The sequence below is a fragment of the Caenorhabditis elegans genome, chromosome X (genome assembly GCF_000002985.6).
Source record: "Caenorhabditis elegans chromosome X".
Taxonomy (NCBI): Eukaryota; Metazoa; Nematoda; class Chromadorea; order Rhabditida; family Rhabditidae; genus Caenorhabditis; species Caenorhabditis elegans.
Genome location: NC_003284.9, coordinates 2,299,464 through 2,319,748, shown reverse-complemented (window position 1 = coordinate 2,319,748; position 20,285 = coordinate 2,299,464). Strand labels below are relative to the sequence as shown.

At 37.8% G+C, this 20,285-nt stretch overlaps 2 protein-coding genes and 3 non-coding genes across 6 annotated transcripts; 3 read left to right on the top strand and 2 right to left on the bottom strand.

Annotated features, from left to right (window-relative positions):
* The first annotated feature begins 410 nt into the window (after positions 1-410).
* aakg-4 (CBS domain-containing protein) lies at positions 411-4,855 on the top strand. 2 transcript variants are annotated; one of them, NM_171632.4, is made up of 11 exons: positions 411-501; positions 695-956; positions 1,006-1,075; positions 1,369-1,469; positions 1,528-1,671; positions 1,783-1,859; positions 2,271-2,334; positions 2,387-2,461; positions 3,124-3,213; positions 3,910-4,191; positions 4,242-4,853. In NM_171632.4, exons 1-11 carry the CDS (start codon positions 416-418, stop codon positions 4,386-4,388), a joined length of 1,398 nt encoding a protein of 465 aa, NP_741725.2. In that variant the 5' UTR covers positions 411-415; the 3' UTR covers positions 4,389-4,853. The 2 variants fall into 2 exon arrangements, with proteins under 2 accessions (NP_741725.2, NP_741726.2); NM_171633.7 differs by lacking the exons at positions 411-501; positions 695-956; positions 1,006-1,075; ... (4 more) ...; positions 2,387-2,461; positions 3,124-3,213 and having other exon boundaries at positions 3,440-4,191; positions 4,242-4,855.
* On the bottom strand, positions 3,211-3,397 carry T01B6.8. Its single transcript, NR_070476.1, has one exon. It is a non-coding gene; the product is annotated as an Unclassified non-coding RNA T01B6.8 (non-coding RNA).
* Positions 3,247-3,387, top strand: T01B6.9. Its single transcript, NR_070477.1, has one exon. It is a non-coding gene; the product is annotated as an Unclassified non-coding RNA T01B6.9 (non-coding RNA).
* On the bottom strand, positions 4,835-16,667 carry hum-6 (Unconventional myosin heavy chain 6). The gene is made up of 27 exons (NM_076019.6): positions 16,611-16,667; positions 16,444-16,554; positions 16,110-16,256; positions 15,878-16,062; positions 15,129-15,343; positions 14,922-15,085; positions 14,467-14,876; positions 14,256-14,421; positions 13,187-14,206; positions 13,021-13,143; positions 11,502-11,603; positions 11,184-11,456; positions 10,593-10,897; positions 10,112-10,541; positions 9,919-10,067; positions 9,261-9,339; positions 9,040-9,210; positions 8,748-8,989; positions 8,520-8,689; positions 8,286-8,473; positions 8,116-8,237; positions 7,936-8,064; positions 6,879-7,223; positions 6,753-6,831; positions 5,842-6,585; positions 5,684-5,797; positions 4,835-5,192 (listed from the first exon to the last, which is right to left on the bottom strand). Exons 1-27 carry the CDS (start codon positions 16,626-16,628, stop codon positions 5,097-5,099), a joined length of 6,297 nt encoding a protein of 2,098 aa, NP_508420.1. The 5' UTR covers positions 16,629-16,667; the 3' UTR covers positions 4,835-5,096.
* Positions 16,668-17,746: 1,079 nt separating this feature from the next.
* T10H10.5 lies at positions 17,747-17,884 on the top strand. Its single transcript, NR_070475.1, has one exon. It is a non-coding gene; the product is annotated as an Unclassified non-coding RNA T10H10.5 (non-coding RNA).
* Positions 17,885-20,285: the final 2,401 nt, after the last annotated feature.

The following is a 20,285-nucleotide window of genomic DNA, read 5'->3' as shown; positions in this document are numbered from 1 at the left end:
CGCCGAGAAAGGCTTGTTTACCTCGAAAATCTGAGAAGAATTTCATTTTTAGAGTAGTTAGCTTATTAGAAAGACGTAGTCAGTTCCTGGTGCATTTCGTCGTCTCAACTTTTTATATATACTTTTTTCAAAAACAAAGGTGTATTATTTCCAAGAGTCTAACAGAAAAAGTGTACTTTGTCAATGAGAATCAAAAGTTCAAAGCACGATAAAGCAAAAAAACAACAAAACAAAAAAAAAACAAAAAACAATTATGCATTTATAAATTTGTTTTTCTACTTGCCCCATATGTCATGCAATTTTCGATACTGCTAATAATAATCATTCTCCGGTCGAGCACGTGAACTATGACTTTTTCGCTTTCCAAACTATCTATTAATCCGATTTTCACAACCTCAAAATATCATCATTTATCATGTTTCAGCTTGAATCGAATTCAAGACAACAAGGAATGTTGGAAACTACTCCAGTCAACGTTTACGGCAGTTCAATGGATCATGGGTATGTGCTACCAAAACGTGCACTACAGCGGATTTTAATTTGGGGACAAGGCCGGATTAGTGTTGATGGTGTGGGGTACTATCCAACGACTCATCTGACACAAAAACTGAACAGAAAAATGATTTTTTTTAATGTATTATAAATTTGCAACTGTTTTAACTTTTTAATTTTTTAATTTTTATTTTATTTCCAGATACGAATCAGGTCCAAGCATCGACCACTCGCGCAGGAGTTCGTTTGGCATCCGCGACATATCGCTTCCGTCTCGTCGCCGCTACACAATGCAATCACGGCTCCAAGTTCAGCGTGCCAATGGCGATGGGAACCGAAAAACGTCGTATCAGTATGGAATGAACGCTCCGCCGCAAAGCATGGAGGTAGACGATGATAATCTCAAGCCGATGCCTCTGACTCGCAGAAGAATGAGTGTGCCGGAAAATGTGTTCAGAAGAGCGGTAATATCAATTTCTGGACTAACTAATTTTTAATACATTTCTATTTCAGGATTTCGCCATCATGCGTCCATGCCGGATATTTAGCAACGAAGGTGCTTATGAAGTTCTCTCAGCTTTTGGTGAGTAATAATTAAACATTTGTGCGGGGGGGGGGGGGGGTGAATAGCTCAGTCGGTAGTGGTGGCCGCTAGCAATCTGGAGGTCACGAGTTCAAGTCCGGAGCCACTATTAGGAAGTGGAGCAATCCACGACTAAGATTATCGACCCCGGCTACGACATGGCTTAAATTAAAGCCCAGTGGGAGCACTTGACTCCCAGAGCCGCAGTGCACAGCCGTTGAAGAACGGATCGTTCTTTAATCCTTTAATCCTTTAAGTTCGTTTTGTAATCTTATGCATTCTTCATTTTTCAGATCGCCATGCAGATCCATACCACACATTCATGAAATCGATCACTTGTTACGACCTGCAACCAACGCATAGCTCGCTGGTTGTGTTTGACGGAAAAACAAAGGTATTCGTTTTCGCAAAAAGCAGGAAAAGCTATAAAACTTGTTTATAAAATTTTTCAGGTTAAAGCAGCGGTGCATGCTCTTTCTCAGCACGGCCACATTGCCGCCGTCGTCACAAATACTGACAAATACCAGGCGGAATGTGTTTTCAATATGGGACACTGCCTCACGGCCATCCTACTGGTGGCTGCTGGAAACCGAGAGGTCAGTGGGAAGGGAGTGTGAGATTGGAAAATTTGATATCATTGTAGTGTCTTGTGAAACTATCTTTTTTTTTTGTTGTTGAAATAAAAACCAGAACTGTCAAAATTGCAGGTGGCCAGCAAAACTTTGGTGGAATTCTTAAAGGAAATCGGGTCAGGAAACATAATCTGCAGTGGTGTTCAGAATAGGTAAGCAAATTTATTTTTCGTGAAAAAAGTGTCCCATAGTTCTCAGAACGACCTCTTTTTGGGTGCATGTTTATGACTCTGAAACACATTGTCATATTGCAAAGTGAATAATTGAGAGGTATTTACGGTTATGTTGATGATGCAAAGTGAGAGAAAAACGAGGAGAGGTATCGATAAAAACAGGGTCTCTCTCTCTCTCTCTCTCTGCCACCCGCAAAATAGGGTGGTAAACAAAAATCATATGAGAATACGGTTCTTTGTTCACGGGACACGTTGACAGAGTTTATTATGAAACAAAGTAAGAGGAAATCAGAGATCAGGTAAACAACTTGCCTCCTTCTTCCACCATGTTGCTGAATAGCCGCCGCTGTGATTTGAAACAGGGGACCAATAAGTTGTTGTTTTTTGCAGCGTCTGGGAAGCTGCCAATATCATCTCACACAACAAAATTAGCTTCGTTCCGATTTTTGATACGGTGTGTTAGACAGTTAGCACGTGGTGGGAAGTAATTAACTATGTAATTTCAGATCATTCCAAAGCCGGGGACTCCACTGTACTTCTTGACTCCACGTATGATTCTTCAGGAAACAGTTCTGAAATTGGTAAGATTTTTGGTTTTTGTATATGTTGAGTTTAAAACAACTCAGGGTCCAATCTTGGGCACGTTTCCTTGTCGCAGCGGTGCGAAGCTGACTTTTTTTTTTTGAATTTTCATTCTTTGTTGTATGGCTTCCATGGGAGGCAGGCGCGGTTTTAGGGTCTGACGCCTGCCTGACGCCTGCCTCAAACCTGCCCGCCTCACGCTGGCCTCCCGCCTCATTTCCGCATTATGGCAAGAAGTCAAAGGCTTGGTTTTCACACCACATAGTGCGAAAGGTCGCGGCGGCCAACATTTTTCGGGCTCCGCGCCAGTGGTAGGCGGAGTTGGCGGCAGGCGTTTTGGCGCCTGATTGGAAGCCCATCCGAAATGTGCAATAAAGGGTGTTAACACAAAAAAAAATCTGCTGCAACACGGAAAAGTGGCCAAAATTAGACTGTTTAGCAAAAATTAGGTACTTTTTTTCCAAATTTTTAACCGCCATAAAAAATGTTTTAAAACTTTTGAGAAGATTTATTACAATATTGGGAAAACTTTTCAAAAGTTATAGAAGTATTAATTCGACTTTTTAGTTAACCTTTTTAGTACTGATTAAAAATTAAATTTTGAGACTTTCCAACAATTTTTTCCAAGTATTTTTCTCAAAACACTTAAATTGTTTTTCAGAGCGACTTTGGAGATGCAATTCTTCTTCACGTGCGACAGGCCACCCTGGATCAAAAGAAAATTGGCACGTGGAACGACGACGTTTTGAAGGTGTGTTTCTGAATCCAGATTTATTCGACGATCATACATCTTCTTTACCTTCCGGTTCAAACAATATCAAAAGTTGACCATTGATCTTTTTTCCCCAATAACAACGTCTGCCTGTTTACACTAGATCGCGCTCTCCTCGTGGACAATAGTCTCTGACACGCCGAGTTTTGCAAAGGTCACATGAGAGTCTCCTCCAGGCTGCCCTTTTTGTTATTGTCTATTTCTATTGCCAGGAGTTATCATTCAGGCTGAAGTCTCTTCAAAATGACTATGTTATTGAATTTGCGCCGTCTCTTCTGTTGTGCTGATCTTATTGTTTCTAAAAATTTTACTGACAACACTTGGAGATCTTTTTTGCAAATAACGAATAACAAACCTCACATTTACCCGAAAACAGTTTGGCGATTGCAATTTCATGGAAAAAAACAACGTACCTATTAAGAAATCACATGAATTTTGAAAATGACTAGCGAAGATGAACAAACTGCAAATATAAATATATACAGTATCGAAGTCTAAAAGCCTGTGCTAAAATTTTGTTTTTTATAAATAAAATAAATAGGCTATTGAACTTTTGGATTATCCAAAATTACCTTGTTATTGGAGAAATATTTACAACATACGATATCTGCATACAATTAGGACGGCATAAACAAATAAACACTTCCAGAAAAATAACTGATGCTAATATTTCAGATCGGCTTGAATACCACGATTGAGGAGGCCATCAAGTTGATGTCGGAACGAAAAATGTCTACAATTCCGGTTGTGAATGATTTCAAACAAATTGTGAATATGCTTGCGAGAAAGGACATAATTCTGGAAATCATGAGCCACCAAGGAGGAAACTTCCATGATATGCTCAAAGAGCCGGTCAAGATTTTGCAATCACTGCAATCGCGATTGGTATATGGACGGTCTAGTTACACTGTTTTCGAGACTGTAGCTAAAATGATGACATCGGACAAGAGTAGCTTGGTGAGTTTTTACTTCTGAATTTAGTGAATTGAATTTCAAAAAGTTTTCAGCCAATCATCGACGAAGGAAAGCGCATTCTTGCGGTTGTCTCATGTAGTGATATTCTCAGCTATATCCAAACAGCAGAAAGAACTCCAACCGAGGACCGATCATCTTCAAATTCTAGCACATCGAGTATGCCAAAAAGTGCAAAGTAATTTGTGAATATTCAAGACATATCTCTAAGTAAAATGCCACAAAAAGGTTGAAACTCTTGAACAATTTTTCACTTTTCCAATACCTGACAATTGCCCTAATTCGCATTCCATGGAATGTGTTTTTGTTCAAAGAAATTTTGCTTTAATTTGGAGCGATCTTTTCTTTTCTTTTTTGTAAATTTTGACTACGACTCAATGATTCAAATTTTGAATTAATTACTTTTAAATATTTATATCTTGTTTCTAAATTCAAGAATATGTAGCATCCAGGATAATTCGATTTTCATCAGAACCAAAAAAATTAAAACATAAGAAAATAAATCCAAAAAAAAGTGAATTCTTGCTTCCATATTTTAATGTTTCTTCATTTCTTCCGGTCTTTTTTTTCAAAAAATTTTCAATCCCGTTGTAAATACTAGCTTCCGATTTCCATGATTTTCAAACTTGTATGAATGATTTATGTATAACTGGATTTTAAACAAAATAATGTCATCAAATACATTCGAGTTGGGGAGGAGTACATACAGTTCATAGAATGAAGAAAATACTCTGGGAAAAATGCAAAAAACAGTGAAATTAGTGAAATGAGCGACGGAACCAGCATTTTGGAAAGAAAATCGTAAAAACAATGGGGTATTTTTTGGGGGGGGAATGGACTCGTTTTTATCGAATTGGAAGAAGAAAGAAAAAAAAATAACTTTAAACAATCTATAATGCCACTTCCCTAGTTTTTGATGGGTGATTATTTTGATTTGATATTAGCAGTGATATATAAGAGGTGAGCAAGTCGTCCATTTTGTAACCCTGGAAAATGTTACTGATAGTAAGTATTTATTATCGTTGTAATGGATGATGCTTTCATGTGTATTCGGTTGGCCAGGATGAAAATCACGGGTACACACGTGGTGTCAGTGTGTCTCATTTCGGCTTGATCTACGCAAATCTACAAAAAATACGGGAGAAGAGACGCAGAGTTCTCAACTGATTTTGCATGGTTAAGAACATGCTGACGTCACATTTTTTTGAACAAAAAATTCCCGCATTTTTTGTAGATCAGTCCGTAATGGGACAGCCTGGCTTCACGAAAGTCATTTGGTGTGGCTATTCCCACAATTTTTGGAGATCAAACAAAATTTTTGTAGTATACCCGCCTCAAAAATGTTAACTATTTGGAAACTTTTACGTGACTTTTTGAATGAATGAAAAACGTATAGAAAAATATTTTTGGGGTAAGCATACTATTCGTCTACCCTAATTCACGCGCCTGACACTCTGCAAAAAAAAGATAAACTCACGACAGTGGTGTCAAGAAGAAGTTTCTTTCCTTCGTTACCCTTCAGCATATTACCAACGGTCATGTTAAAGTATGTGTTTCCACTTGTCCAATTACAAATTACATTGAATGGATACTGAAAACAATTGTTTTGATCAAGTGCTGTAATACTCGTCTCACCTGAACAAGAAGGTTCTTAGTATCCAAGTGATAAATGTTCACTCCAGTTTGATTGATCGCAAGAAGTAGTCTATCAGGAAGGTTTAGGTCAGAGTATTGTGAAACTGGGAAGAATGCGGAGCCGAATGTTGGCCATCTGCATATGTAGTTCAGGAACTCAATTTTCGCTTGATCTGACTTTAAATGCTCTATTCTTGCATAGGCATTACTGATGGTTTTCCTCCATTCACTTGCTGAGTACATTTTCAACGAATCCTTAGGTATAATTTCATCAAGTAATTGAGGTATTTGAGCCAGAGGTGCATTTTTGCCATCTTTAGTCATTGAGCGTAAAATAAGAGCAGCTAGTTCAATGACATCATTTTTGGTGGTTTTATGATATCCGAGAAGGTACTTTTGAGATTCTTGATGATAATGGAAGATGATGTCTGCTTGTGGATCAGCACCGGCCACAAAGTTATACCAAAGTTTTCTCATAAAGTAGACCTGGTAGTTGATCGGTATCATTGTTGCATCCTTTTGTGTCGCGTGATTCGTATGAACCCAATCGGAAAGTGATCTTACATAATCGAAGAAAAACTCGCTTTCCGGAACAGCCAGCACTTTGTCCTTTATTTTGACAAACAAACTGAACCCGTCGGACGATTTCAATCCTAGCCTATAGCCGATCTTGTGACAAAAGTCGCGGGCTCTGGTCGCAGAGTCCACCTCGATCGCCTCATCCGTGTTGTCTGGGAAAAACACCTGAAAAAATGGGAAAGTGTTAGCATACGATGGACAAAGTACAGATCAAAGTCTAGGCGGCTGAAAAAAAGCAGGAACTAAAAACAAGTGGTGGCGAGATTTTTCGACCTTTGGAACAGTTGCACGGTTGAAAAACACAAAAAATGCATATTAAATGAAAAACGTACTTTATGGAAGATTTGCGTTGTTTTGTGTTGAATTGCCTCAACTTCGACAAGATGTGGGGGATATTTCCTGCTTCCGCCCCTGTAAAAACATTATTTTCCGCTTGAAGCTCACAATTTTTGACTTACTTCGCAAGCTTCTGCATGCGATTCTGACAATCTAATGCTATAGGATGTGGTCTGGATTTCAGGAAATGACTGATTTCTTTTGCCAGAGCAGCACTCGGAGCAAATAGCCCAGTTGCCATCCAGAGAAGCTCCCAACCACGCTCCTCTGACATGATTGAAGGATTCAAAGTCAATTGTTTCACAAGTTGGCAGTACAGTTCATCGCGCAGGGCTTCCATCGAAATTGGCAATTTGAAAATGTGATCAGTTAGATGAGTTCCGAGGCGACTTCTCTTTGATGGCTCGTCGCCCATGTACTTCATGATCGCTGCGAATATTTCGATAGCACCACGGCAAGCATCTTCTCTGGAAATAAAACCGTTTGGATTTATTATTCTCACTATGAAAATGCGAATATTGTTTTTTAAAAAAGCTTTGTAGATTTTTCATTAAAGGTAACGTAGCTCTAGCGGAGGGGGGGGGGGCAAACTTGTTGAAAACTACTCTTGTGGCGCCAAAATTGCCAAATATCATAGAAAAACTTTTCAAACAAATTTTGAAATTTTTTTCCTAACTTAATCCCTACAGTGTTTAAATATCGAAATATTGAACATAAATTATGAAAAAATAGGATTAAAAGACGATCCATTTTTCAAGTGCTATGCAGTGCGGCTCTGGAAGGCAGGTACACTGCCTGGTGGTGCTCCCACTGGGATATAATTTAACCCCGTCCTAGCCGGGGACTGTGGCCGATAATCCAGTCGTGTATTGCTCCACTTCCCAATAGAGGCTGAATGATTCTAGGGGGTGAGGCCGGGCTTGAACTCGTGACCTCCAGATTGCTAGCGGCCACCACTTTCGACGAGCTATCCTGTCTCCATAATTTTGTTTTTGATTGGCAAATCCAAAAAAGTGACCAAAATTGAGATTTTTTCATTTTTCGAAATACAAAAAATCATATAAAATCAGAAAATTTTTCAAAAATTTTTTATTATGATATTTGGTCATTGTGGTACCATTTGCATGTTCTAAAAATATTTTCCCACTGGCGCTACTTTTCATTTAATAGTTATCTCACCTTCCATTTAACTTCTTAAGCAGTGGTTGATCAATATGTTCTCTGGAAAACCTCCAGCATTCAATTTGCGATTCTTTCTTTCTCAGCGTCATTAAAGAGATTTGTGACCCCACTCTTTTTACTTGAGAGCTGAAATTTAAATTTTAAATGTGTCATGTTTTCTGCAATTCAATTGATTACTTGAAATTGTCTTCGGCAAAGTTTTCAAGAGTGTACGGTTCTGCATTATAATCGACTACGGTAACTTGTTTGTTGTTGTTGAACAGGTCAAGACTTAAATCCATATCTTTCGGGAAGATTTGCTAAAACAAATTACTGTTATGATAAAAGTTCAAGATGTTTAATCCTACCAAAGTGTTTTTCGATGGCTTCACAAGAGTTGGCAGAACGTAAACATTTTCAGCTCGGATAAGGCCAAACAAGCATGTTCTAGAATTCTCCCCTTTTACAACACTTTCGGTGAGTAGTGTGTTTCCGGTGAATTCATTCACTAGAATCAACAGGTCGCCTTTTTCGAATTCAAGAAAATTGTTCTTCTCTGAAACCAAAACATTTCCTGTTTTTCCGACCGGGCACGCACTTACCGTCTCCTTTTTGAGACTTGATAGCAACAAGATATCTGCTTCGCTTTTTCAGGCCTTCCAGGAACATAACAATTAGATTAGTGATATCATCTGCGTTTGGTGATTGGAATGTGTACTCGTCTCCAACCACAGTTCTGACTGTGCAAGTGTCGGTTGTACTTCGTTTTCCCCTAAATTGAGAATTAAAATACAATGTATAATACATGAATACAAAAAAAAGTTACGAACTTTCCATAATAAGCCGTTGATATTTCTGGAAAACTGAACTCGAGCATCACATGCTCTCGATCATCAACCACATAGACACCAGTCCAATTCACAGCAATAATAACTTCATTCTTTGGTAATGGGGGTCCAGCGAATTTCAATGCTTCATAGAATCTGGAGAACAAAAGAGGCCATTTTGTTTTTGCAACAGAAACGACGTTTTCTTTGACTTCAATCTGAGAAGGAAGTCGGCCAGTGAATTTCTGAAACAAAATTGACACAGACTAGACTAAAGTTTCAATTCACAAATTACTTTTCTATACTGATGCATAATTGTTTGAGTCCATTTCTCAAGTGCCATTTCTTTGCCAGACATTTCAAAATCAGGTAGATAAGACGGAAGGTTGTTTTCAAGTTTATTCACATCCATTGTACCTTCATCAATGTAATATTGTTGCGCACATATGGCGGCAAGCTCTTCATCCTGATATAGACATGAATACAATATAATGTAAGAGTACAACTGAAAACTACCTTGTCACATCTGTATTCTCCATATTTTATTCCACGGATTACTTGCTGGTAGATCAAGTTTGTGCTGACGGGATCGTCTCTAAAAAATAAAAATAAATAAAAACCATATCTGGAAGAGAAATCGCTTTGAAAACGGGATGTGCAAAACTTGCAAAACTTCCGAATTTGCCGAGCTCAGCAAATTTTTAGATCTGCTGCACACCGCTGCTTTAAAATTTGAAAGTGCATGCCAGTGCTGTTTTGAAAACATATAAAGGAGTACCGTCAGTGTATAAATTCTTTGAAACCACTAAATTGGTGTAAAAATGCCTAAATATCATTGTGAAATTTATGGGGTTATTCAATTAGTGTCGGAAAACTAAAAAGTGTAGAAAAATTACGTTACAACCGTACAACTGTAAAATACATAAAAACATGTATTTTGTTACAGTTGTGACGTCATAAATGTGTCTTAATACATTTTTCAACATTACTTGAATAACCCCATTACGTCTCAATTTTTCTTTCTTTGAAATTTACAGTATTACTCAGTTTTAATCTATCATAATTTTTAAAGTATTGTTACATTTTTCAATTTTCCAAAATTTTGATTATGATATTAAGCCAGTTTTTACTCATCTACGACATTTCACCTTTGCAAAAAATTACAACAAAATACCTTGGGTCATGCCATGGACTGAAAATTTCCTTTCTGAAAAATAGTCTCCATGGAGCGTTCCGCTCTTGCCTTCCTTGCTCCTTTGCATACTGTTCACACTGTGAAATTGCATCCATAACGTGATCAGTGCCACTTCCCAGTGATGAAACCTAAACATAATATTAATTTTTGTTAATTCGAAATATAGACATACCTTATCAAAAAGTGCAATATACAGACTAAACCCGAAGGAATTCGTTAGTCCAACTTTCTCTGCTAGCTGCTTGCACAGCTCCGCAGCCGTTGTTGCAGAATCTGCGCAAAGCGTCTTGACACTTCCATCCATAAATGTTACGGCCAAGACTACTGGCTTTTGTGATTTATTCGCTTGCAGCTCCACATAACTTGGTGGTTGGTGTCTCGTACCATTCACCTGTGTTCTTCGCAATCTATCCTCGATGTATTTAGAATAACCAGTTCCAGCGGGTCCTCTTTCTCTGATGAAACAGAACAAATACTTAATGAATCGTTCTGAAGGAGCAAAGCATCCGACACAAAGTGACAGGAGGATCCATCCGCGTGCTGCAGACAGCTTCGACGGGTTGTTGCTCAATTGCTTACATAATTGACAGTATATTTCGTCCCTGAATACATAATATTTGATCTTTTCGAAAATTTCACAATTATGTGTATACCTCAAATCTTCTCTCAGAATTCCGAGTCCAATGATGTAGTGTAGTTTATCGAGACTAGTCATTGGCTTGTTTTCCAGCATTGCATTGAAACTTGAATAAACACTATCAGAAGATATAGATGATGTATCTGATCCATTGATCTTTCCTTTTCGTTTCAGTGTCATACTGATCAATTTTCTGCCCATTCCTTTCTTCAAGGTTTTTGCTCCGCCATATTCACTAGAAAGCATAGCTTCTTCCAAATCATGTGCACTGAATTTCTTTCCAAGTGTTGCATAAAGCTTGATCATTACAGGAGTTTTGTCCTAAAAATCATGAAGGTTATAAAAAATTCTTATAAGGGTGAATCAGTAACAATTGCATGGTAGCTAGGATACTATTTTTCAATTACAAATATGTTTCCGATTACTTTTATTTTAATTTTATTGCCCGAGTCTAAACTATAACCTTATTCCAGAAAAAAATACAGCAGCTGATTTTTGGCTGGTTTATTTTTGACTAGAGTATCTAAATGTGAACTATCAGAAAAGTTTCTGAAGTGAGCTATAAGCAACTTGAACTGAAAACTTCTTTAACTGCCAAAAACCTTACATAAACTTCTGACCCATTCGTGGAACCTGGTTTGACATCAGCCAAGTCTCCCATAAACCGTAATATTGTGGTCCATGCGGTCAAAGCCGCAAGTTGTGCACTTGGCTCGGTGTGGGTGAGAAGCGCAGTTTTCAATGGCTTCTTAACATGAGTCGCAGTGGCTTGAGCTTGGAAGAATGTTGCCGCGTACTTTCCGAATTGATATTTACTGAGATCTTCATCTACGTACGAGTCAACTCTTGGGATGTTTGCTGGTGGCATTACAGGAGATGTCTAAAATAAAATAATTACAAGCTTAACTGAAATTAATTTCCTTACATGAAGTCTAGAATAGGATCCACGTCTGCTGCTATCCGCACTATCATTTTCGTTCCCAGAATCTTTCCCGTCAGATGGCAAGAAGTCGAACAAATGACCAACCTGAAAATACACAGTTAATTCAGAAGTAAAAGCACCTCCCGAAAAAAAAAATTCAGTAGAGAAGAACCATAGAATGCACACAACTAGCACAACATTTTCAACGTTACCTTCGAGTTTCTCCCATCTAACAATTCGAACTGAATATTTTAGAAATCAGGTATTTTAGGTATTCACTTTTGTGTTTTGAAGGTGGAGTAGATTAGGCCTTCCTTTACTCCCGCACGCCCGTGCGCCCGCAAAATCGCAGTCTGTGTACTGCGGCCGACGCTACACAAGTCCGCGCGTCGCTATATCTGCGTGGTGTCTGCGAAGCTGTGGTGTGGTACAGGTAGGGGTGGCAAGAGTGCGACCTAGGTCGCTAGGTCGCTGTTTTCATTTAGGTCGCATCGCGACCTAGGTCGCATTGCGACCTGCAACCTAGCGACCTGGGTCGCATTGCGACCTGCGACCTAGCGACCTAGGTCGCTTTGCGACCTGAAGTACTGACATTTTGTGCTCTTTCGGTTTTGATTCACTTGAGTTGTCAAAATCTGTATAACTCGAAAACTACATAAGATTGCAGAATATGTATACTAACAAATTGCTACAAATCATTTATTTTACATTGTTTTCGATGTCTTATCCATAAGACACCTTGTCGAAAAAGTTAGAACAGCCGACATCCGCCGGATTTGCTGCTGACTAAAATTGTTTCAACTTGAAAACTATGGTACTAATGGGTTTCGTTCCCCCCGAAATGTTTTAACTTTCTAAATTTCAATTTTTTTTGTAGAATTGTAGAATTTGTAGAAATCAATGCTTTGTTTTGTGCTTTTTTTCTACGTTTTTAATTCGGTCGCAGGTCGCAAAGCGACCCAGGTCGCTAGGTCGCAGGTCGCAAGGTCGCAGGTCGCAAAGCGACCTAGGTCGCTAGGTCGCAGGTCGCGATGCGACCTAACCCTCTAGGTCGCAGGTCGACATAGGTCGACCTATAGCCACCCCTAGGTACAGGCGTACGAGAGTAGCGCCCTCGTGGAAGGCTTAGAGTAGGTATTGTGGGTATTTTGCTTAATTATACTGAAACTTTCTTAAAGCGACCAAACTTCGTGATGGGACTTCTCAAAACATTTCGAAAAATGTTTTATGGTGGGTCAAAATTTCCAAAAAAAAAAGAGCTGAATTTTCCTAATGAAACTGGGATTTTGAACTAGTTTTAGTATATTACGGGACCATGAGGTCATGAGAATGCCTCTTTACTGGCGCGAAAATATTTGCAGGCCGCGGCAGCAAGATAACATGTGGCGAAGAGAGACGCAGGTCCCTTCGCTACGTGATATTTGCCGCCAGAAAAGTAGACATTCTCATGATATCGTGGTTCCATAAAATTCATACAATGTACCCACAATCTATACTCCTCACATAAATTGCCTAAACTCACTAATTCCTCATGTGAATCCGAAATAACTGAAGCAGTGGATGAAACTTCTGTGAGTGGTGCTTTCTCGCCTCGTTTTCGCTTTTCTCCAACCTGACGACGTACTAGAGACCCGCGGCATACAGCCTAAAATTGACAATAGTGTAAGTTCCTATGATTATTATCTAACTTGAAATTGGATGATTGTCTTTCGTAGAGTTTGATAATGTGACACCAATTGTCTCGAACGCAAAACAGCCTGAAGGCGTGAGAAACCGGAAATAATCTGACGATATCTTTTCCTTTGGTCAAAACCTCTCCATGCAGTTTGAATGGTGACAGCAGCTTGTCTTTGCTTCTCAAAGTCTTTTCTCACTAACCATCTCCTGACATTTTTCTGAATAACAATTGCCTTATCCTTCAATATGCGGTAGTACTCTTGCTCCAGAACCAAGTCGTGTTTATCTTTCAGAAAGACTTTAGTTTTTCCAAGTTGATAGTCAGCATTTGTTCCAAGAATCATGTGGCAAATTTTTTTGGCTGCATCGTGCAAATCGATCCTGTTCACTGGTCCCTGGATGGAAGAAACTAAGACACGATAACGGAAGACAAATGGATAGTAGTCATGACGAATCGGATAACCACTCCTTCTGATTTTGATAGTCTCCATCATTCCGGAATAGCGAAGCTGTCTTAATACAAGATCTCTATCCATCACAAGTGCTCTCTTCATCTCATTCGGCTTGATGCATCTGATGAAAAATGGATGTGTTTGAGTCAACTGGGACATAAGTTGCTCCAACGATCTTCGGAATTGATTTCCGACGGTCACCTTCTTTCTGGAGCTTGTGTCGTATTCTATGTCGTCGAATAATCGAGCAAGGAATGGCATTTTTGATGAGGAAATGAGCACGGACAAGTCGGCTGAAAAGGAATCTCGATTCTTTTCGAGGAAACCTCGTGTGTTGTAAAACACATTTCCAGCAAAATGAGTGACTCCAAATGCTCTCTGAAGCTCAGATTTTGGCTGCAAATAGAGCTCGTTTCTGCCATGTGTTGAATGAAGTTTGAGCAGCATTGTCTTATCAGTTCCTTTTGGGAAAATACTTTCCTCATCAATAAGAGACAAAATATTCAACGGTCTCTGAGCAATCAAATCGACTGTAGCCTGATTATCGACAAATTTTATGTGACGCCAGTTAATGTGCTCCTGCAATGTTGAATAAATTTTATTTTTCAGATTGAAATATGAAAACTACCTCATCATACTCCTTCTGCTCCATCTTAAACACATGGTGAACAAAGAATTGTTGTAATGTCTCATTTGCAAAGTTAATGCAAAGTTGCTCAAAACTATTACTTTCAAAATTTTCAAACCCAAAGATATCAAGAATTCCGATAGATGTTCTTCTTGACTGCGACGGTCTTAAAAATAAATTTCAAAATATTTTTTAAACTAACCTAACTCACTTGTAAATTGCATCGTTCACTCTTCTAACGATATGAATGAATAATTTTCCATAAATTGCCTTCGCAAGGGCATCTCTTGCATCGACGGCTTGTTGACCATTCAATCTAGAGATCACTCGTTCTTCGCGCGTTACTAAGCTTTTAGTAGTAATTGCGTCAAGAAGATTTTGCTCGTGGAGTTGCAAAAGTTTTGCAATTCTGACAAGAGTTGATGGATCGGCTACATCAACTGATTCCATGTTGTCATTCGTATTCTGTCGGAATCTGATGTTTCCAATATGAAGAAGAGATGCCAAAAGTTTGAAGATACTTCCAATTTCTTGCTCGTTGATCATGAGAACTCGCATTGCGGATCGGATTTCAGCCAAATCGGCAGCATCATCACGGCCTTCTGCTGTCAGTGTTTTTCCCTAAAGTTCAATTGATGTCGACGAGTCAACCTTTATAAAGCTTACTTGAATCAAATAATAATAATCAGCAGCTGTTCCTAATTCTAGCTCCGACTTTTCTTCTCTGGACAGTCCTGCCAACAAACAATAAAATATATGGTAATTTCTCTCATTCTCTGATTGAGTAACAATTCTCGATTTCTCCAACAAATATTGTTCAATTTTCGCTCCTAAAACAATACATCTCAATATGTTCCCACTTGTCAATCAAACCTTCAATAGATCCACTCTCGTTAAAATGTACATCAATGTATTTTCCAAATCGAGACGAGTTATCATTGCGGATGGTCTTCGCATTACCAAATGCTTCGAGAACCGGATTTGCTTCTAGGACTTGCTGTTCGATCCAGCTGTGTTGTCCACTGATTGTTGCCAAAAACTGGAGGACCAGTTTTGTGGATTCAGTTTTTCCTGCACCAGATTCGCCACTGAAAAAGAAAATTGCTCAAAATTTTCGTTTTTTTATTTACTATGTAGTCTGGAACTCCAAAAAAAAATTTGTTGTTGTAGTTTAGTTTAAAGATGAGAGTGTTTGCTTTAAAAAGTAAAAAAAAACAATGTTTTCAAATTTTGAGCGCTTTTAGATGGTAAAAGTGTGATTTTGGCGTGAAAAGTAACTGAAAATTGCAGAAAATTCAGAATTTTCAAGATAAAAATTGGCTGAGAGTTTTCGGAGTTTTCAAGTGGAAATACTTCAGGTTTTAAGTTCTAAAGTTTATGGAAAATATTTTTTGGGTGGAAATTGTTGGAAAATGGCTGAAAAAATTAGAATTTTATTGGTTAAACTTGAAAATTTTAAAGTAAAACTTGGGACTTTTAATAAGAAAACTTGACAATTTTTCAGAAAATTTAGATTTTAGTTACGAAGTAAAAATTCTAATTGTTATGCTACTGGAGAGGCTTTTTCTGTTTTTTTTTTAAATAATTTTTGTGAAAAAATGCTCCTTGTCTAAAAAACGAACCTGATAATGACAGATTGATTTTTCTTTTCCCTCCTCATATTTGTATACGCATTATCAGCAATTGCAAAAATGTGGGGTGGAAGCTCTCCGATTCGTTTCCTTTTGTACATCCGAATCTCATCAGCTGTATAGATAGCAATGTCCATATATGGATTTACTGCTATCAAAATTGAACCAGTATAGGCCTAAAATTGTCTAACTAACTTTTTGCGATATTTCTTTAATTGCTTACATAAATAAGTTTTTCTCTGTATCTGATAAATAAATTTCTCAAAATCGCACTCTCATGAAAATCGCCCAGCTGACACATGTCTTCCACACCCTGAACTGATGTCGGATGCATCAGCCTGACCCGTCGATCCGCCGATAGCCATTGTTCCTGAATTGTACTTTTACATTCTCTCCCTCAACAAAAATTGCAACACGACCACCGCGCAACTTATCAAATGCGTGATAAAATGTTAATGTTAAAGAGATGCCCGCAGTGATGCGAAAGTAGGAAACGGATTGAGGTCAATGTTGCGGTATCAGTGAAAAATGTTCAAAACAGTGGTGTCAAAACGTACATTTCCAAGATCGTCAATCACTTTCAAACGTCCATGGTCTTGGTCGATGACGCGTGCTCCAATTGGAATCGATCCCTCTGTTTTTCCGGGCTCAATCCAGATGAAGTCACCCTGAGAAAATATACTACGTAATACAAGCGGCTGAGCAAATAATATTGGATGGTTACCTTGCTTACTAATACCATTGTTGTTGATTTACAAAGTCATTGGAGCACAGATTATCTGAAAAAACTGATTTTCGTTAAGGAATATCTTTTATAAAATTCAAAACGATTCAAGTTTCAAAGATTCAAAGAAAAATTAACCAATAAAAACGTGTGCTTTCAAATACTTGAAGGCGGAGTACCGAAATCTGAGACTTTGCCTTTTTAGACCCAAAATGACCCAACAATTTTTTTTTGATTTTATCTGAAAATGAGCTTTTTTTGCAGAACTTTGAACAGCCGTAATTTTTTTTTGAGAAATTTTCAAAACGTCTCATTACGAAACTCGGTTGTTTTGGGTCGTTTTAGGTTTAAAAAAACAAAGTCTCAGATTTCGGCACTCCACTTTTAAAATGGTTCGAAGTCAAGAAAACATCATAATTTTAGCTAAAATCTCAAAATTGTGCAAATTTACCGTGTCAATTTCCGGCTGCTGAGAAGCAAAAATGCTGGGGAAACTGGAGATTTTAGATGCATTTAAGTGAATATTTTTGAAGTATTGAACCGCCATAAAATTATTAAAAACATTTATTGGAAAGTTTTGTTATGAAAGTCTGTTTTTGAGCCATTTTGAATCTAACAAAGCAAAAAAAACTAAAAAATTCAGACAAATTATAATCATGCTCTAAAAGTTTTCTTCTACTTATACTAGTATGATATTAAATTCACAAAAAAAGTCAAGAATTACCTATGTATATAGAAGTAATAAAAACGGCAGGCAAATGAAATTTGAAATTTAAATCAAAACCTTGAACAAGATAGAAAGAAAGATAAGAAACGCTTCAAATGAGTACAGCGCTACAAAAAGAACATATGGTATTCAGTAAAAGTTGGGAGCTACATAGCTGAGCAAATGTACTCAAAACAGTCATGAACACGAGTTTATACACAAAATATGCATAGGTTCAATAAGCCGAAAGTACACAGAAACCCGCAGGTTTTCCGAATAAAGACGTTCGCCGTCTGTGTTCGGATTTTCTTTCTCTTTTACACATTCTTATTTGTTGACAAATGTATTGGCTGGGGAGAGAGAGGGGGCCCGGGGTCTGCAAGTGATGAGTCCGAGCGACTTTTGGGGGGGGGGGGGGGGGGGGGGGGTTTGAGAGAGAAACACTGTGATATTTGACCACGGTTAATCCGAAATGCGCGGACTATCTCTCCGTCATCTTCCGCACTGTTTCTAACAGCCGCTCCTCCGGCCGCAATTGTCTTCGGTCAAATTAGCTAGCCAATACTATTTTCTCATTTTCTTTCTCTCTTTATCGCCTTCCAAATAAATGAGGTCATCTTTAGAGAGGATTACATAAAATTCTAATTACTCAGATTTTTAAGATTTTCAAAAGTTCATTACAATAAGGGATATCACATTCACATTGCAATATGTCAAATTAAAAAAAAAACTGAAGTGCTGAAATTTTATCAGCCCCATTGCTTCAGTTAATTGTACTAAAAAAACCCGATGAATTGACAAAAAAAAATACACGACAGCAAGCCCAGCTGGAACGGGGAACAAAAGCACAGAGAGAGAGCTTTTTGAAATAAACAACAAATATTTGCATTTCTTATGTATAGATGGACAGTCAAAATTGAGGTCACTCAAAGAAATGAGATAAGCTTGGGCAACAGCGGCCTAACAACTAGTATCCCTATATGAGACCGGGAAATGTATGACTACACCAACTACTTGTTTCGATGCAAATTGCATTCTTCTTGTAATGTTTCTCATTCTTAGCAGATATCAGGAAAGGAATGAGGATGATAATGGAATTAGTTTTTGATGGGGGGAGATGTGATCGAATGAAAGTGATAGTTAGAAAAGAGTGAATGAGGGAAAATCACTGGATGAATGCAATTGAATAGGGAAGATACTCTCACGGCACTTCATAAATCAGCTTGAAGCATCATTTGCCCAACTATAGAATATTCATCTTTATTATTAGCAACATATAATTAAGACACATTTTTTGGCAAACGTACTCATATGAAATGTCACAGTAGATGCTCCAAATTGGAAATTAGAACGTGATTTTTTTTAGACAAGTACAACTTATGGGGATAATATAAATTAATGTTTTATTGATATGAAATGAAAAATAGCTGCGGTGTTGAGTTTGTAAAAATTTTAATCCAAAATTTTTTAAAGATCCTATTTTTTCCCTTTAGGAGTTCGTTATGGTTTTTGTTCAAAAATTTGTTCTGAGATCATTTGATTCGCAAAGAAGCTTTAATTAGACTTCAAGAATGTTTTTGCTAAAAGCTATGCCACAAGGTGAGGTTAGTTTTTGCCACTTTTTTGGAAGTCGTCGATCATAGAAAAGTATTCCGTTGAGTTTTGGGGTCTACATACGTTTCGAATATTAATATACAAAACTTTAATTTTAAATATTGTAGGCATTGAAACATGTTACAGTGCTGTAGTTTTTTTCCCAAAAATTGACAAAAACTCTGTAATTGCCACTGTCAATAAAAGTTTTTCAAACGTTTTTTTTGAAAAGTTTTACTATGACTTTGGCCATTTTGGCACCGCTACTACACCTATAAATACCGTTTTTTCTGTTGGAAATATAGCTGCAATACTAATTTTCAGATCATTTTTTTGAGCTGGGGCTTACTAGTTTGTACTTGAAAGATTTCCAGTTTTATTTGGAAATTTAGAAAATTTACTTATAGCTGCAACAAAAATGTTCATGAATAACTTCAGTTTCATAGAAATTTTGTGAAAAATTGTTGCAAAACTGGCAAAAAAATGTTGTCAAAATCTTAAAATTAGTGAGGCTGGTTTGCACCAAAAAAATAGACGCAGGACTGTTAGGGAGTGCAATACTAATAGGAAGTGCAAATCTAATAGGGAGACCATACTGATAGAAGAAATACGGTATATCAAAAACTTTGCGTGCAATATCATTGAATACAGCATGCAACATTTCAGCAAAAACTTTTTGACTAAATTATGGTTTTGAAAAAAAATTAATTCAAAAAACGTTTTTCCGCATTCCATGTCGAGACGGCTAGGGGGTATGACATAACGATACTCCAAAAAACGTGTTATCTCCACTTGAGTTTTTAGGAGTGAAAATAAGAAAAACATTGATGAAGCGGAGAAGGTGGGAGGAAGCAAATATTGTTCAGCAAAAAAGAGGAGATGCAGAATAAGCGAAACAGTTGTTTAACGCCATAAGTGGACACTACGGAGGCCAAAAGACACAACGACTGTGGAAGAGCCTAGCCGATCCATTGTTTCGCCACCGGTGCGCGGCTTTGTGCACTTGGCCCTGGCGCTGGATTTTGACAAAAAGCAACAAGATGATCGATCATGAAGTGGAATTGTGGTGGGGGTGGTCGTTTGGCGAGTATAGTTGAAGCTTTCGTAGTCGGAAGAGTAATTGGATAGGTAATCGGATATGGTCCTTATTATATATGTTTGCCAGATTAAGAAGTCTCGAGACTAAGTGAAATTTTCTGGAAGAATGGAGAAAGGGAAGCAGTGATCAGCTGCTAAAATGGAGCAAAGCTGATAATATGGAAATTTAAAAAAAAAACACCTAAAATAATCTTTACAAAGTTGTAAGTTCCAAACAAAAAAATTGCACAATGTCTTGAAAACTCTATCCGCCAGATAGAACACTTCGAAATGGGAAC

Bases quoted from the DNA above. Each gene is read 5' to 3' on its own strand.
- aakg-4 (NM_171632.4), top strand. From the start codon at position 416: ATGTTTCAGCTTGAATCGAATTCAAGACAACAAGGAATGTTGGAAACT. The intron at 1,076-1,368 runs GTGAGTAATAAT...TTCATTTTTCAG, and splicing joins TGAAGTTCTCTCAGCTTTTG to ATCGCCATGCAGATCCATAC. The intron at 1,672-1,782 runs GTCAGTGGGAAG...TCAAAATTGCAG, and splicing joins TGGCTGCTGGAAACCGAGAG to GTGGCCAGCAAAACTTTGGT.
- hum-6 (NM_076019.6), bottom strand. The intron at 14,877-14,921 runs GTAAGCTTTATA...ATTGAACTTTAG, and splicing joins ATTATTATTATTTGATTCAA to GGAAAAACACTGACAGCAGA. The intron at 14,422-14,466 runs GTGAGTTAGGTT...TTTATTTTTAAG, and splicing joins GTGAACGATGCAATTTACAA to ACCGTCGCAGTCAAGAAGAA.